Source organism: Leptosomus discolor, chromosome 17, assembly GCF_034619465.1.
Source record: "Leptosomus discolor isolate bLepDis1 chromosome 17, bLepDis1.hap2, whole genome shotgun sequence".
Classification (NCBI taxonomy): domain Eukaryota; kingdom Metazoa; phylum Chordata; class Aves; order Leptosomiformes; family Leptosomidae; genus Leptosomus; species Leptosomus discolor.
This window is the reverse complement of record NC_141407.1, coordinates 5,538,778-5,556,309: the sequence shown is the minus strand read 5'-3', so window position 1 is coordinate 5,556,309 and position 17,532 is coordinate 5,538,778. Positions and strand designations below refer to the sequence as shown.

Genomic DNA, 17,532 nt, shown 5'->3' with positions numbered 1-17,532 from the left:
TCCCTGACTTGGCAGAATTGTATTCACTCTGTGGTTGTATTTATGGTTGAGGTATGTACCATTGCTCACATCAACAGCCATGTCCCTGTACCTGGCCACCTTTTTTTTTTTTGAGCTAACTCTGCCCAGCTATGTCCAACTGCTTTGCCCTTGATAGAGGGGAAACTGTGCCCCTTGAGCCACTCAACCTGGACTAAGCTGGGCTGAGAAACTGTTCATCAGTTATTGCTCCAGAGGTGGCTGCGGGTCCCTAAATCCTGAACTGCACTGCGGCCTTTCATGCCAGCCAGTCCTTCCCCAGGGTGAGTGGATCATGTCTGTCCCTGGCCTGGGGTTGGGATGCTGCTGAAGCAACAAGGAAGCTGTTATGGAAGAGTCAGTGTGTGGGAGGAAAATCCCAGATAAAATGGGGTGGGGAAGAGGTTGAGTTGTTTGGAAAAAACCAGAAATAACCTTATGGCTAAACCCTGCTTGGTGTGGGGGATCCTTTCACAGCATGTGCTTGACTTGCCTGAGGAACACCAACACTACTGCCATGAGCATGGCCCCGAGCACGGGGGAGCACAGGACAGCACGCAGCGAGGGGAGCCCGAGCCCAGCTCCGCACCCTGCGCTGGGGGGGCCCCCAGGGCCGAGCCCTCACAGGCAGGAGGGCAGCAGCAGTCCTCTGGGCTCCGGCACCGCTCTGAAAATGCCTGTCACTGATGTAGAAAAGTTATTTATTCTGCCTTAATTTAAATGCTGGTGTACTTTCTGAATGTCACTTCCCACTTTTTTTTTTTTAAGTTCTAGTCTGTTGCTGTGGGAAGGAGAAATGGGGCTGAGAGCTTCTAACTGCAACACGGGGATAAATAAGGGGCTTTCTAGTTGTGTGATGCTTGTGCTGGAACAGTATTTTTTTTTTAATCACTTTATCTTGTACATATTGAAGTAACGGGAAATATGAATGGTTTATATTAAAGTATATACACCGAATACTTCCACCGCTGTCCTGTGCCTAAGGGGTGGGGGGGAAGGAGAGGCGGGCGTTAACGTTTTGCGGTGCCTGAGGGCGGCTGGACCCCCACAGCTTGCTGCATGCAGAAAGCCCCTCCTTTGGTAGAAGGACGGCGACTCCGGCTTTTACCTAGGCCCAAGGCCCAGAAACCTGTTCCGGGGGAGGCGCGGGGGGGTGGGCAGCTGCCTGAGGGCACACGGGCCCGCCCGGGCCCGCTGGCAGGGGGGTCCGGCCTCGCTCGGCGGCTGGAGGCCGCGGGGCCCGGGCCGAGCGGCCCGGTGGGGACGCCCGGGCTGGGGGTGGGGGTGTGTGCGCGGAGCCCCACTCCCCCCCCAGCCCACCGCAATGGTGCCGTTCCGTTCTCCCCCCCCCGCCGGGGAATGGAGCACGCCATCGCAGCGACCTCTGCACTCGGAGCGGCCACCTCCGCGCATGCGCCCCCGCGGCCGGCGCGTTGCTAGGCGGAGCGTGCCGCGGGGACGGCCGCCGGCCCCGCTCTTCCCGCCGCGGCGGTGGGCAGGGGCCCACCCCCACCCCCACCCCACCCCCCGGCCCGGGCCAGCGCCCGCCGTGGGGGTCCCGCCAGCGAGCAGCGCCTTGGAGGCTCGCTTCACGTCCCGGGAGCTGCCGTCCTGCGGCGTGCCCTGCGGTAACCCCGGGTAACCCTATGGAGAGGGGCCCGCGGAATGCCATAGTCTTCAACGCGTCCAAAGGGGAGGCTTTCACTCTCGCCGGCAGCTACAAATCCTTGCGCAAAAGGCTTCGCGGTAACTGGAAGATACAGAGGTGAGGGGCAGCTCTCCCAGGAACTCGGCAGCGTTTGGTGGAGCGCTGGCGTGGGAGAGAAGCCGCGTTCCCGTGGTCTGAGGGGGCTCGGGAGGCAGGAGCGAAGGCGCCTTGGGTGTGCTGCCGCGGGTGGAGTCTCCCCGCAGCTGCCCAGGCTCTGGGCGTCCCCCTCAGCGCCGAGGGGCGGGTTGGCCACTCAGCCCTGTGCAGCCCCAGGGGGAGGGGCTGGGCCACCCGGGGGCCGTAGCGAGATGCTGGAATTTGTGTGTGATCTGCACTGAATACCCAAATCGACTTTGGGAATGGATATCATAAGCTAAGGGCGCTGCTTTGCGTTAATTGCACTCTGTGACATTAGCTGTAATTTCACTGTTGGATGCTGTGCATGGTTGTCCTTAGAGCTTCCAGCTGTCTTATCTGTGGAAGAGAGAGGGTGTAAGTTATAAAGGTGAAACTTGTGATACAGGCTTTTGAGTCTGTCTTGGTTTAGAGTTTGGGATAAAAAGAAAACAGCCCTTGTGCACATGGTACTGCCTATCTGTCTGCTACAAAATGTGCCCAGAGCAAAAAGAAAAAAAGAATGAGAGAAAACTCATGAGGTGCAAAGTTTAATAGCAGCTATGACAGTTTATACCAGTTCTGAATCTGCCATAGTACCTCGTTAGAAAGGCTTTACTATTTAGTAGGTTGAAATTTGTAAGGATTGTTTTTGCTAGAGTTGTCAACTTTAAACCAAGATAAAAGGATGCAAAGTGACTGAAGTGATTTGCTTCATGTTTATTTGCCAGTCCTTTATGAAAAAGGGGAAGAAAAAAGTTGTGGTTGAGGACTGTATCCAAGAATAACATGTATCTTTATTAATCTATTCATAGCTTAAAAGATGAGATCACATCTGAGAAACTGTTTGGGGTAAAATTGTGGATTACAGCAGGGCCAAGAGAAAAGTTCAGTGCTGCTGAGGTAAGAAGTCAGTAATTGTTTGCAAATTAGTTATGTTTTAAGATTTGCTTAATGCAGAATAGAAAACAACAGAGAAGGCCTTGCAACAGACTGCTTTAAATGAATTTACACAAATTGAAATTTGAATGCTTTTCTCATAAGATCAAGTTACTTGCAAGTAGTCAGAAAGATTTACCTGCCCTCATCTCAGTATGACTTCCTTCAGGCTTGTGTGTAGCTTCTTTCACATATATTTTTTCTGGATCTTTGTGTTCTAGTTTTCGGTTCTGAAGGAATTCCTGGAGGATGGTGGAGCCATCCTGGTGATGCTGAGAGAAGGCGGAGAGTCTCGAGATGGCACAAATATTAACTTTTTGTTAGAAGAATATGGGATCGTTTTCAATAATGGTAATGGGGCTCACTGATACCTTTTATTCCTCTGTTTTCAGCAAAATCTAAAGAGCAGGTTCAGCCTTTGTAGATACAAGCCAAGCAGATCCCTCTCACAAGGTACCTTTTCGTCTAAGGGATGTTTTTTGTTGAGATCTATGTGTACATGGCAGTGTAGTGCTGGAGCACGCCAGGGGCTTTCCATGGGCAGAGTACCTTGATAGCAACATAGCCATCTCCATTCCTTTGCTGTAGTTGTTAGTTGTAATGGTATTGACTAACAAAAATTAATTCTAGTGACATTTCCTGGTTAAAAGGCCTTTAATTTAAAACATTTTTCCACATGTTTGAATGGATTGAATCACATCATACTCAGCCTGGATAAACAGTGGCAGTTTTGTTTAGCACACCAATAAAATGCCATTCATTAGGTTTTGTACTGCTACTGTGAAAAAAATCAACCAACCAAAACAACTGAGTCTCATACAGTGTTTTGAGAGTCTTTGGTGGCATTTCTAGACTATGCCTTTTTTTGTGTCGACAGTATTTGATTAGTTATGGAAGGTGCATAAAGAAAGAATTTAAGCTTATAAAACTTGATACATATTCTTTCAACTGGATCATCCTTCTGCTTTTCAGAAGACATGGAGATGTGCTTATTTTTCATATTTTTATTTGAACTTGCGTGTATATTCCTGTTCTAAATCTGTGTGTCCAAAAGGAAACAGTAGTGAAGGCTGATTTGAATTCTTTTGGGAGCGACGTGCCAGCTTTGTGGTTAGAAGCAACCACCCGGGGAATCCAAGGGCTGAACTCCTTTTTCATTGCTGTGTCGAGCACACTGATCAGCTAAGATGTAAATTCCTTTTTTTTTTTTTTTCTTCTTCAAGATGCTGTGGTACGAAATGTATATTACAAGTACCACCACCCAAAAGAAGCACTGATCTCTGATGGAGTTTTGAATAGGTAAATATTTGGGGTATATAAATCTTTACTGTAAAGTTATAATCCCTATTGTTTTCAGTAAGTTTTGCTTTTCAACATCTTGTAGGGGAATCAGTGAAGCTGCAAGAAAAACAGTGCTTGAGACAACAGATGAAGATGGAAGTGGACATGACTCACAGTAAGTGTTTTCCTTTGAGGAAGCTGATGTGAAAATATTTAGAGTAACTCGGAATTAGCAGGTTTGTAATCTAGCAGGAGTGTGTTGTGCTTGTGTTGAGGTTTTCTGACATCTTTCTTACGTCAGCTTCTTGCCCCTCAAGGTTATATCTGGAAAGGAGAATCTGTTTAGTAGTGCTTGATAACTAACGAAGGAGCAGGAGTGATGGGTTTTGAAGGGAATTATTACTCTCCTGACCAGATCTTTTTGCCTCTAGTCTGGATTTGAATTTGATTAAACAACGTACATATGGATAACCTCTAGATAGCGGGCGATCTGGCTGCAGGCACAAGCAGGCCTACCTCTTTTTGAAGAGTCTTAACCCAGGGTAAGGTAGACATTTACTGCAGTTTTTAGCTTTCCAGCCCTCTCTGCTGCAGAGAAGGAAGGCATTGAGAAGAATACAGCTTTGCCATTAAGAACTATAAATGTGTTCTTCCTTGCAGCCAGTTTTTAGAGTAATAAGTGACCAGAAAGAGAGTGCAGAAAGAGACTGAGGTGTCGTTACAATGATCTGAACGTTCGAAAGCCTGACTCTTGGCGTTCCACCACCAGTGCCCAGTGAGGGTTTGCAGTTCTGACAGACTGACTTTTATAAGTATGTCCAGCCTCTCTGCATGCCGGTACTTACAGAGTTTCTGAATTCCCTGCAGAGCTCTCACTTTTGTGTATCCGTTTGGTGCCACCCTGAATGTGATGAAGCCAGCAGTGGCTGTTCTGTCAACAGGATCCGTCTGCTTCCCGCTTAACAGGCCTGTTCTGGCGTTCTATCAGCACCAGGTATGACTCTGCACCTAACTGACCACGCATTCTACCCCTGCCCCGCGCCAAAATTGTGTCTTTTCTGGGAGTACTTACAAACCCACTTCTGGTTTTGATGCGTCTGCAAAGTCCAGATGAGCCTTGTGGCTCCTGCCTCCTTCTGTGGAAAGATTCTTTGCATGGGGTTCAGAGGAGAATTAATTTGATGGTCAGCAAAGTCTATATATTTGTTTGGTTGACAGATATTTTTAGTTCTTCTTTAAAGTTGGTGTTTTTTTCCTGCTGTTTTAGTGATCATTTAGTAAATAAGGTTATTAGCTTCATAAATATGCTATATTGCGTTAAGGAAGAGGACTGTCACCTTGGAACCAGTAGATTTTTGTGTGTTATCTTACCCATCCAGCCCTGTTTATTTATTAAAAAAAAAAAAAAGTTCAGAAATCTGGTAGTAGTTGGTGGGTACAAACAAAGGATTAATATTGTTAGTGAACATGAAAACGTTAACACATTTTTTACTCTGTAGATGAGTTTTTAACACGACTGTAGTTTTTTGATATCTTTGTTAGGAAGGTGATTTTTTTCATCTGGAGATGCTCAACTTCATCCCCCAATGTTGTAGCTGAAATAAACAACAATACAGCAGCATGAAGTGAACTTACAAGTACACTTACTGCTCGCATTTTATCTGCAGCTATCAGTAAAATATAATAAAATGTCAAATAGGTGGCATAATTTTTTCTATCTAGCTCAAGGAAATTATGGACACAAGGGTAGAAGATGAGGCCAGAGACAGAAGTTGTCTCTCAAGCAGAGCAGAGAAACTTGGTAGGTGGAAAACAAAATCTCGCGGAGTGAAAGAGAGATATGGTAAAGAATAGCAACAGAAAGTGAAGGAATGGAAAGTAAGAGCAGAGGACGCTACCCAGTTATGCTACTGTGGGTAAAGCATGTAGAATTCAGGTTAAAATCTTGTGAAACATGGAGTGTGAAACATCAGAAATTTGTTAAACAATCTGGAGCTTTATTTGATATATCTTCAAATTTATTACAGCAGTTTTCATTCTGTTCTGTTTTGCTGAGTTTCTTGTTCTGTTGAACTTACTGTTTCTTATGTATGTCCTTGTGGAAGGATTAATCTTGGAGAACAACTCCGAAGATGTTTCATGAAGGCATTTTCGTGCATGTTTGATTTAGCTAAATTAAAATATAATGACCTGCATATTTTGCATTTTATTTTACAAATAATAAAATTACCAAATTCTTCTCTCATGAGCTGACATGGGTATGTGCTGTATTGTCGTGCACGTGTGTCGCTGGCCTCTAGGTTTACATTCTGAGCCCTGCAGAATGGGTTGCAGAAAGCGAATCATGCATTCATTTCACTTAATGGTTTTTTACTTGATTGAAAAAAAGTGTTCTTTTTCTGCAAAAATAACTTAAGTGCAGCTATCGTTGATGATATTCTCCGGGTTGGTTTTTTTTTTGATTGCCACCAATTGTCTGTCTAGTCTTATGAAATGTAGATCAGTATTTTTAATAAATTTATGAGCCTTAAGAGCATAGACACTTACAACGCTGCGGTGCTTTTGTGAGCTTGCCAAGTTTGACACTGCTTTTGCCACTCCTTATGGCAAAATTTCCTGTTTGTTTATATCACTTTGTAATTAGGTGGCATTAACGATTGTCTCTAAAACTGTGATTTGAGAGTGTATTTTGCTGTATTGTGTTCTTTGTTGATAGAGTCAAGGTGGAAAGATGGCAGCGCTGGGATCTTCCCACATGTTCAGTGATCAATATTTAGATAAAGAAGAAAATGGTAAGATCATGGTAAGTTGTTGTTGTTGTTTTTTGTATTTTTTTAAAAAAGTCTTAGTGGACCTTCACAGCACTTACAAAGTGATCCAAACTCATTAGCTTCCTCTTACAGCCAGACAGCTATGAAATGGATTCAGTATGGAGATTCTCACCCAATACTAGCATCCTGAGGAATTTGTTAGAGCACAGCTAACGGGAAGGAGTTTTTAAAGATATAGTTTATTATTAATGTTATAGGACTCTGAAAAGCTTTTCCTACTTCTGTTCACCGTTTCATTGTTATTAATATTTAAGTATTAAGTCGGGGGGTTTTTTTATTTGCTACTTTTTCTTAGCTTCTTCAGCACTTGGTTATGGCTACTGATTAATAATAAAATTTGCGTATATAGCTCCTGGTACCTGGAGTTTGTAATGCACTTTCCAAAGTGGGGTATGTAACGTTGTGATATGTAAGAAAGGGAGTTTCCTGCTGAGGTGTTCCTGAAAGTGTGCACCTCCCTCAAAGCGTGCTCATTGCCATGACTCATTGCCTCCCTATGTAAACACAAAAAAAGTTTGTATTTTCTCCACAGATACTCTTTATTACCCATTTTTTTCTTCTGTTTCATGCTGTGTTATTTAATAGGTTTAATAGGAATGTTTAATCATAATACAAGGTTACTTGGACCCTCCTGAAATTAATTCAGTTTTTCTTTTCTCCAGGATGTGCTTTTCCAGTGGCTTACAACATCAGATATCCATTTAAACCAGATGGATATGGAGGACCCTGAGGTAAGAGAGATCCATCACGAGGAGGTAAATAATAATGTGATCTAGCAGCACTGGTTTTGGCAAACCGTGCATTTAGCACAAAGCGATTAACAGCTTGATGGACGCTCTTGTTGCAGCCCCTTTGTTCAGGGTCTAAGATGGAGTAGGCGGATTAGGTGTAAGAAATACTGGTGTTGCGTCTCTCAGGCTTAGATTGCTATTCATTATCAGATCTCATTTGTGAAAGTCTTTCCAATTTGCCCACGTTTGTGAGATCATTTGCTGCTCCAGCGTAATAAGTTCACACTTCGCTCTAGGCCCTCAGACAAGAGGAATGTGCGTGAGGTGAAGGCGGATTTTCTGTGTTTGTGGAGGGATCAACCTGTGTATCAATTTTAGTTGTTTTTTCAACTGATGTATGCAAGCGCTGTTTTTATTTGTAAATCCCGTGTGTGATAAAATTGTATACGCTGCATAAAGATAGCGACAGCCTTGCACAGTCAACTAGTAAGCTGTCTCTCTTAATTTTGAAGAATTAACAGAAATCCGGATACAACGTCCGTGTGGTGAGTCGCTTTACAGCTAAGGGAATGGAGTTTGCACAGTTTCCTCATCTAGTAAGCTGCACTGCAAAGGGTCTCATACCTGGTAAAGAGTGAAATAATTACTTCTGGGTGAGATTTTAAGTGAGAGATAAACTAGAGGGAGACTGTCAATGGGTTGGTCTTTTTAAATCGTAGGTGTATCTGTGTGTGTGTGTGTGTTCAGATTTCAGATTATACCATGCTCCCAGATACAGCTGCGCTGTCTGAGCAGCTGCGAGTCTGTCTGCAAGAAGGAGATGAGAACCCAAGAGACTTCACAAAGCTGTTTGATACATCTCTCTATCAGCTGGATACAACTGCCCTCCCTTCAGTTATCAAGTCAGCAGCTGTGGTTTTTTATTCACTTCTAGTCTGTGTTCTGCGTTTTCTGTTTGTGCTTAACTGTGCCTGCCTCAGAGCAGAAGGGACGGAGCTGTAGGCACATTCTGAGTATGGATATACCAGAAGATTGATTTGTACTGTGTGACAGTGATGTTTTCTCTTGCTTCTTCTCTTAGCTCTAGTCGCTGACATTTCTTTTTCCTTTTTTCTGTCTTCTGCTGATTCAGTGAACTGGTATTTTTAGTAGAACTGTCTGCAGTGACATTAGGTTCTTTCTGGAGTGATAACTGAGAGCTGGTTGTTTTTCCACCTTTGTATTATTTGGCGTTTACTGAAGCTGCATTTCATTCATCTTTGCATTTCCCAATAATTGTGTCCTGAGGTTGCTCTGCTGCTCAGTTTTACCAGTTTTGTACTGCTAGCAGCTTCGTCCCTCATACACAACTCATCTGTTACCCTGCTTATGCATGAACACGTTGAACAGTAGCAGGCTTACTACAGATTCTGTGGATCTCCACTCTGTTGTGGACACTCTTTCTTCTTACTCTGTATTTCTTGTATTTTCACTGGATATGAATTCATAGTGCGATCTCCGTTCTGATCCTATAACAAATAGGGGGTTTAAATAGCTTTTAGTTACGGACTTCCTGAAAAACCTTTTTGAAACCCCAAGTCTGCTCTTTTTGAACTGGATCTCTTTTTCCTCATGCACGTTCATCACTTTAAAAGTTGCTTGAAGAATTGAGGTGTGACTTCCTTCTTTTTTATTGTCTTAGATATCCACCTATCATTATTTTCTTCTCTGTCATAATTTTACCTAATTTGCTTGCTGTAGAAGTCAGTTATTACTGATATGTAGTTCTCTGGGGTCCTTCTAAAATTAGACATCCAGGGTTTTTTTATGCTATGACTGTGCATACTGTTGACCGTGGTGTCTTCATAAAAAGCCTCTATAGCCTGCAAGTGGAAATGGATGTTGTGTCATTTCTTCTCTCATACTTCATTTTCTTCTGTGCTGCAGAGCTTATGAACAACTGAACGTGAAACATGAACCTCTCCAGCTCATTCAGCCTCAATTTGAGACTCCACTACCTGTCCTCCAGCCCGCTGTGAGTAATTTCCTTTCTAATACAGCGCACGGAGAAACCTGTTTCATATAAAACCTCTGTGTGTCGTTTCCATAGTTCTTTCAGAAAAAAAAAAAAGTGAGAAATGCTGTAGTAATAATTGATCACTTGGGAGTTGAATACATTGCAGGGACTATCTTGTAGGAAAGAGCGCTTATTTACGCTTTCAGTTTTTATCAACAGAGCTTGAAAATGTAGCATCTGGTCCCACAGCAGAATACCTTGTGTGTCTAAGCCCTCAGCTGAGTAGCTGCTCGCAGTCCTGTGAGGTGCTGGTTCAGCCTTTGCTGTGAAAATGGGGTGGGGTATTTCAGAGAGCAGTGGTGGTGTCAGTAAGGTACTGACTGCTGCCAGGGGAGGAGCAGTCTGTCCCACTCTTCTTCCATCCTCCGTATCCTTTGGGGAAGTTGGACTTTCACAGCAAGGGCTGCCCAAACTTTAGCCAGCAGAGGTTTGGGCTGGCAGCAACAAAATGAGCTATGGCGGTGTCAAACTCCTGTTGAAAAGCAGGTATCTGAGTTTTGCTGTCATGGCTCCATCCTTCTTTACCCTGGCCTCTGAGGAGCCATTACTGGTGTCCTTATAGCTGCAGGGCTGCAACTGAAAGTACTGTCTCATTGTGCTGCTCTTTAAAAACACAAATCTAACTTGTGGCATTAGTGGTGACTGTGTGAAAAAGGAAATACTCCTACCAGAATGAACGTGAATATGTGTCCAAGGTGAGCTGTCACAGTGAGCTTAGTACCTCAGCGATTGCCTGGAACGCGTGGGACCACCAAAAACACACTGCAAATGCAGTATGTCTAGTTGTGATACTCGGTGGTGATTCTGGCCTACTTGTGACTAAACTCTTTTGGAATATTCGGTTATTTTTACAAAACAGAAATGGAATTTTTAAAACGATGTACCTTTGTACTGTGGGCTTTGGAGTTGCTTTTGACTTCATAAAAGGTTTCTTCAAGTCCAATCTAAGTCCAAGACTATTGTCTTGGAGATCTGTAAAGAGTAAGAAAAATATGTGGCAATAAACCATGCTAATTCTTCTTTTCAAGGTTTTTCCACCTGCTTTCAGAGAATTGCCTCCTCCCCCTCTGGAGCTGTTTGACTTGGATGAAACTTTTTCCTCTGAGAAAGCTCGTCTTGCAGAGATTACAAACAAGTGTAAGTGAAGCAGACTGGTTGTTTACGCATCTATATATAAAGTTCAAAGTTTTTGGAGTAAAATTGTGGTATTTGATTTTAAAACGTGAGCCTTAGTTAAGAAAATCCACTGCTATCATCCTGGGCCAAGAAATTGAAAGGCCTTGGAAACTGGTAACATTATTTGATGTACCATGACATTTCATTTTGTTTGTTACATGGTATTTTACTGTCTTTCTGCCTGCTCTTTCATATGTCATGCATAAATTGCTTTGCATGCTCTTGCCGATTTATTTCACGCCTTTCTTGTCTCTTTATGCTTTGAAGTTAAAATGTTAAGGTTGTTCTAAACACACCTTAAGTCTAAACGAGATGAGAAGGTACTAGCTGCAGGAATACATCATGGTTAGTGTGCTGAGCTTAGTTATAGGACTCAACCTCCCAGAATACCAACAACAAGTGGAGATCTGTAGTAAGTTTTTGCCCAGCTGATAACAGATATGTGTGATACTCAAGTGCCTTCTTCCCTGGGATCTTTGTTTAGGTACCGACGATGACCTGGAGTTTTATGTGCGAAAATGTGGCGATATCCTAGGGGTAACAAGTAAACTCCCAAAGGAGAAACAAGATGCAAAACATATCCTGGAGCATATCTTCTTCCAAGTGGTTGAGTTTAAGAAACTGAATCAGGTATTTTCAATAACAGAGCTACAAGTGAATAGTTGGTAGTATCAGCCCTGAGGCCAATAGATCTTTGTAGCAGCTACACTTGTCACAGGCAAGAGGTAGAGTGCTGCGTTAAGACCTTTAGACCAGTGAAGCGTGATCCGGAATACTTAGGACTGTTAATCTGTATAGAATGTGTAGTGCTGAATTTATGAAGTCCCTCATTTATTTTAATTGGGGGATTAATACATACAAGTGTAGTTTTGGTAACTGCAGCGAAATACAGCTCATTCATGGTGCACTGAGGGAAAGCAGCCTGCCCTCATGAATGTGCACAGTGCTTGCTGATGCTACAACGTAGATGTGACACCAGCTTTGTTACTCACAGGCAGTACTGCGTTGAAATAATCATTCATAGTAAATTTGATGCTTCAGTCTGTTTGGAGCATATTGGCAGATCAGCTGTTTCTACTAACAAGTAGTCCCTGTTTCTCAAAGAGGCTGGTTAAGACAAAAATCTGACATTTCTACACTTTTGTTAATTTTTTTTTTTCTTGGGTTTTTTTTCCTCTCTCCCCTTGCCTAAGGAACACGATACTGACACAAGTGAAGCTGGATTCCAGAATGGTAACTGAGACCTGGCTTTCCCCAGTTTGAGAGAGGTCTCTTGGTAAAAACATACTTATCCGTTTGTTTTTTTTTTCAACCTCTGTGTTCACTATGTTGATTGGGAACGTCTCAGTAGTTCACTGAATGTTTGCATCATTTACATGTGGTAGTTTGCATAATGAATGCCTTTTGGGGAAGTGCTTGTATTTTGCAAGTACTTTCAAAATAATTTCCTATTTTTCTACTTCTTTATTGAAACTGTAATTTTATAATACATGAAAAATCTTGTACTAAAAAAATGTAGTTTGACTCCTTCTTTCTGGCTCCAGTATTTATTTTCTTGTACTAAGGCTTACCATGGGTTCTCCCAGTGTACTCCTTAATTGCAGTGTGGGAAAGATTGTTCTTTGGTTTGTGAGCTGTGGAAAAGAAAGTACAGCCATAAATACAGGGGCTGCTGAAAATACACTAGTCTGTCACCCCGAGGCAGTCTTCTTTTGTCTCTGTGCCAAAGTGAACCAAGGACAGGTGGGTTTGGTACTGTAGAAGGAGAACATTTCTTCCAAGGGAGGGGAAGGATTGCAATTCAACAGTAAGGACATTGTTGCAGATTGCTGCCTTGTGTAAGACAGGAAAGACATCATTTTGAAAAGAAGGGGTCGCATTTGGATGAAAAAGACTCTTAAGATTTAATGGATCGTTATTAAGAAAATGTGATACTGTGCAGAAATTCAGGGATATTTTTACTTACAGTGATTTGATATCTAGCCCATTCCCAGAGATAGCAATGCATAAGAATGGAAATTCAACTGAAATTCATTGACCATGAAATGTTGAAGCTCAATGCACAGCAAAAATACAGCCAGCGATGAGGGGTGAGAAGAAGAGACTCATCACCATCATTAACACCGTCTGTCTGTGGTGCAAGGACTTTTTTTTACATCAAAAAATTTTTTTTGAGAGATTGCACTTTGACATCCAAAAAATTTTGTATTTAATCTGACACCCAAACTGAAATGTAAATTCTTGCCCCGCTCTTCCGTGCAGCCTTTGTGACGCCTGTGCTTCATCTTGCTCTGCCATGTTAATGTCAGAGCTTTTTGGGAAAAATCTTTATCCCCCACAAAATCTTCTAATTTTACATTGCTTCATGCTTCTCATGCCAGCTTGGCACAGGTTTTTCTGAAGGTGTCACATGCTTGACCGGTTGAGATATGCCAACAGAGTGTTAGCAGAAGTGGTTGTATCTCTGCTTACGCTGCAGACGTGCCTTTTTCATAGCAGCATGTTTGTAATGGTTTGTTCCTTCCTCTTTCATTTATTTTTGTTTAATGGCGTGGTTGCGTTTGTCACACAGAGTACTTTGTACATTCCAGCTACAGATTTACACAATAAGCTTAATCTTTCCTCTGCAGTATCAATACCAATCAGTCAACCGGCACAGACTGCAGTCGAACCAAACAACTGTGTGATCCTCTTCCTAATTATAGATCTGGTTTGTACTGTTCTCTGGTGTTTATACTTCAAACTGTACATACTTTCTCTTTCCGGGCCCTTTTTTGGAGTTGTTTTGTCACCCGTTCCTGATGTTCTGATATGGTTCAGAAAAAAAGTCATCTGAGCAGCCCGAGAGTACAAGCAGCTCCCTGTTTACTGTTTGTCTGTAGTGCCTCGCTGACAGCTGAAGAAAAAGAACAAGATTTTTCACTGAACGGATGTTATTTGGCCAGAAGCCCTAGTGGGAAATCCATGCGGAGGCAATAGCTTGCATCTCTCTCTCAAAGCTATCCCTTTGGCCCTCTAGAAGTATTTAAGCTCTTATTTTGTAAATAGAAGTGCTTGCTTTGGTAATGGGTATAGGATACATGTAAAGTTTATGGCTGACAGAATATTGAGGGAGTACAAGCAGGTGAGGGCTTTCATGAAGTGAGGCTAGGCTACGGGAAGGTCAGGCATGCTGCTGGCCATGGAGTTTACACATTAATGAAGTTATTGCTGTAATTCACAAAAGTTGGTTCCAAGCAACTCTTGCTGCTTTCCCTTTTTTGTTTCTGTCCTCTCATGCAACAGGACTTCTCCTCCCTTACTCTGTCCCGAAAAGAAGAGGGGGGAGTGCGTGTTGGTTACAACTGTAAATGCCCTGGAAAGTGGTATTTATGATTGTATTTAACAAGTCATTCTCCTTGTCTTTGTGTGCGCTGGAAGCCGTGATGGGAAAGAAAAAAAAGGAGAGCAAGTGGCTGTAAGGCGGGAAGCAGGAACGGGAGCGCCGGACCTGCGGCGGGGGGGGACTCGTTCCCGTTCCTCGGACCGAGACGTGGGCACAGACTGAGCTGTCCCTGCAGCTCTGCGTGCCGGCAGACCCTCGCGGAATTCCCCCCGCCGGGACGAGGATTCACATCCTGCCTAAAACCGGTGCCGGGAGGGTGGCACCGGCGCACGGCGGGGCGGCTCGGGAGGCCGGTTTCTCCTCCGCTGCGCCTGGCGGGCGGCGCGGTGGCGCCCTGCCGCTGCCCGGGCCGGGCCGGGCCGGTCCCGCCGCTCTCAGGCTGTTGTTCCCCCAGTGTGCCAGAAGAGGGATCCCCAGTCCCGGCGGCGCCTCCCGCCCGGCCGCCGCCTCCCTGCCCGCGCTCCCCGTGGGCAGCGGCGGGCCCCGGCAGCCGGCCGGCTCCGGCAGCCCGGGCGGCGCCGCCGCCATGGGCCTGCGGCGGGGGCCCGGGCCGCGCTCCGGCGCCGCTCCTTCACCGAGACCTCCCCGGGCCCCTCTGCCAGGTAACGGGGGCGGACGGGCGGGGCGGTCGCGGGCCGCGCACCTGGGAGCGGGGCCGGGGCGGTGGCTGCCGCGGGGCTCCCCGCCCGGGAGCTCGGCCATCTTGTCGCGGCGTCTCGCCCCTCCTCAGCCGGCCCCGGCCGCAGACGGGCCCGCTCCGCCGGAGCTCCGTGGCGGCCCCGCGGCGGGGGGGAAGGTGCTGGCGGTGGCTGCTCTCGGTGGGGTTTTACCGGCAGCCCGGGCCTCGGTTCGGCTGGAGCCGGGGCCGTCCGCGGGCCCCGGCCGGCGCTGCGCAGCTTAACTGCAGGCCAGGCAGAGAGTATGAGAGACCCCGCACAGAGTGAAACTGATGCCTTTATTGCATTGATACCGAAGACAGCGATCGGGGAGGAGGGGGGAAGGCAGGAGGGCTGCTGCTCAGCTGACGCTAGCCACCGTCCACAGCTTGAGCGCCCTCCATCCAGCAGCGCCCCAGGCCGTGGGCCGTTTCGGTCACCCGGGAGGGCAGCCCCTGGCTCAGGGCAGGGCAGGGGGGCTCCCTCGGCCGCGCTGCGGCGTGGCTGGCAGCTCTGTGCTCCCCTGCGGGCGGGCACCCCGCAGCCTACCGCCCTCCGGCGTGGAGCCCGGGCAGCCGCCTCACAGAGCCTGCTGCAGAAACCCGGGGACGGGGTCAAGATCGCTCAGCTGGGTCTCAGGGGTGGCAGACCTGTGGAGCAGCATAGGGTGCCTCTTGAAGGCTCCAGGCCAAGCCAGAGGAATTAGTACAGAGGTCTCCAGAGACGACACATCCAGTTTGGAGCATCCCAGTAACCTTAACTCCTCAGTACTTGCATCAAGGGACAGGCTGGTATCCAGGGGGGCTTTTATTGCTGAGATCTCCCATCTAGGTGCTGGAGTCTTCCCAAGGGTTGAGAGGTCGCTGATGAGCTCAGTGCTCTTGGAGAGCAGGCTTTCCAGTACTTCGGGGTGCTTTCCTTTCTTGCATGGCGTTGAGGTGTTCTGCAGCACCACATCCATCAGGCAGCCTGCTCTGCTGGGATGCTCACAAGGCAAACCAGACAGGTCAAAGGTGGCCTGGCTGTGGTGGGTCTTGCAGGAGCAGACAAGACTGAGGTCAGAGATGCCCTGGGTCAGGTTGTGCAGGTCAGTCTTCACACAGCTGCTCAGAGACTCTGGCTGCTTGACAACACACAGAGAACTGCCTTTTTTTGCATTGTCCAAGTCCATGAGAAGCTCCCAGGTGTCTGCTTTGGAGGCAGTGCTAGAGTCCATGTAATAACTGTGGACAGGAGAAGAATGGGTATGGCTGGAGACCTCAGCCACAAACCCATTTTCTAGGATTTCCTTTATGGTCAGGATGCTGGTACCATGCCTCTTGGTGGACATCATGGTGCAGAATCCCACCACTCTCAGGCTTATGGAGATCAGGACATCCCTGTCAGAATAAAGGTATTACTGTTCACTAGCAAATTGCAGACTTAGAATAGCAGGGCCGATCTCTTCAAAATCCTGTCTCAATCTTGCGTAGAAGAGCAAGGAGGTGAGCAGGATCTGGGACAGGTAGGTGGGCATCCAGCCTGTCATTGGCTTCTGGAGCAGCGCAGTTGCACCATGGCCTGCTTATTGCTTGGAGGTCATCATGGAACCTCCCTGGAGTTGTATTTGTTGGGCCTCAGCCTATATACCACTACTCTTAGGTTTGTGCAGGGAGTAGGGAGTGTTAGTAAACCACTACACCTGTTAGTGGTACTGAGATGGAACTGGTTTTCCTGAGAGATAAGACACTTCATCCTTGTTCCTCAGGTCAGAGGACCATTAACCCCAGTTAAGTCCCTCTGAGAGGGAGGCACTAAAACCAGGCTCTGGTTAGAGTGGGAGAGGTTGAGGAGCAGCTCTCATCTTAGTCCCACATGTGGCAACCCCCACCCACAGACCCGTGGGGTCCCACAGCCCACACAGGGCACTGTGGGAAGTCCTCGGGGACAGGCCCTCCTGGCAGGTCTCATGCCTTCTGCTTCATGGGCTGGAGCTTCCTTCATGCTCCCCCTCTGCCTGGGAGGGAAGCTCTCACCACCAGCTCTGTCAGCAGCTGCCTTCCAGCCACCCCCAGAGGGAACAGGGCAGGTCAGCAAACACAGGCAGCTACTGTGGTCTGAAACCATTTTTATGCTGAACACATTAAAAGCAGAGGTACAAAACTCCTGAATGTCCTACAAAGGGGGGGCTGCATAGTCAGTCTAGTAAGAAAGTCTTAAGAAACTAAAATACTTTTTCCTTAAAGATAATTAAAAAAAATAGTATGTGAGAAATACTAGGGAAGTAAAAAGTACTGCTTACCTTCAGCTTCTATAGAGACTCCCTCTGAGGGCTTGATCCTTTTTTGCTAGTGTTGCTTATAGCGGTTTTATAGTTCTGGTAATTAATTAACAGGCTAATTTCCTAATTAAGCTAGTTTGGGAGAGGGAGGGGGTTTTGTTTGCTTCTTCTTGAGCACAGGGCAGTCGCTGTGGGCCGTGAGTAACTGCTGAAGGCAAACTGGGTCCTGCAAGGGCTGGGTTGTGTTGGTAGCCTGTTAGCGGGCAGCCCTGGAGGGCAGAGGGTGTTCACAGGAGCGATGGTCCTCTGCTGCTGCAGGAGGAGGAGGAGGAGGACACACAGAGCCCTCCTGCTTAGACACAACACTTAGGGAGGGT

The 17,532-nt window shown here is 46.2% G+C and overlaps 2 protein-coding genes across 2 annotated transcripts; one reads left to right on the top strand and one right to left on the bottom strand.

The window, feature by feature from the left end:
* Positions 1-1,600: 1,600 nt before the first annotated feature.
* Positions 1,601-12,384, top strand: IFT52 (intraflagellar transport 52). Its single transcript, XM_009951087.2, has 13 exons — positions 1,601-1,783; positions 2,656-2,743; positions 3,001-3,130; positions 4,003-4,078; positions 4,164-4,235; positions 4,928-5,054; positions 6,777-6,863; positions 7,554-7,622; positions 8,370-8,524; positions 9,549-9,636; positions 10,707-10,815; positions 11,339-11,484; positions 12,048-12,384. Exons 1-13 carry the CDS (start codon positions 1,665-1,667, stop codon positions 12,093-12,095), a joined length of 1,314 nt encoding a protein of 437 aa, XP_009949389.2. The 5' UTR covers positions 1,601-1,664; the 3' UTR covers positions 12,096-12,384.
* A 3,047-nt stretch (positions 12,385-15,431) lies between these two features.
* Positions 15,432-16,275, bottom strand: LOC147414216 (uncharacterized). The gene has a single exon (XM_086474898.1). It carries the CDS (start codon positions 16,226-16,228, stop codon positions 15,476-15,478), a length of 753 nt encoding a protein of 250 aa, XP_086331024.1. The 5' UTR covers positions 16,229-16,275; the 3' UTR covers positions 15,432-15,475.
* Positions 16,276-17,532: the final 1,257 nt, after the last annotated feature.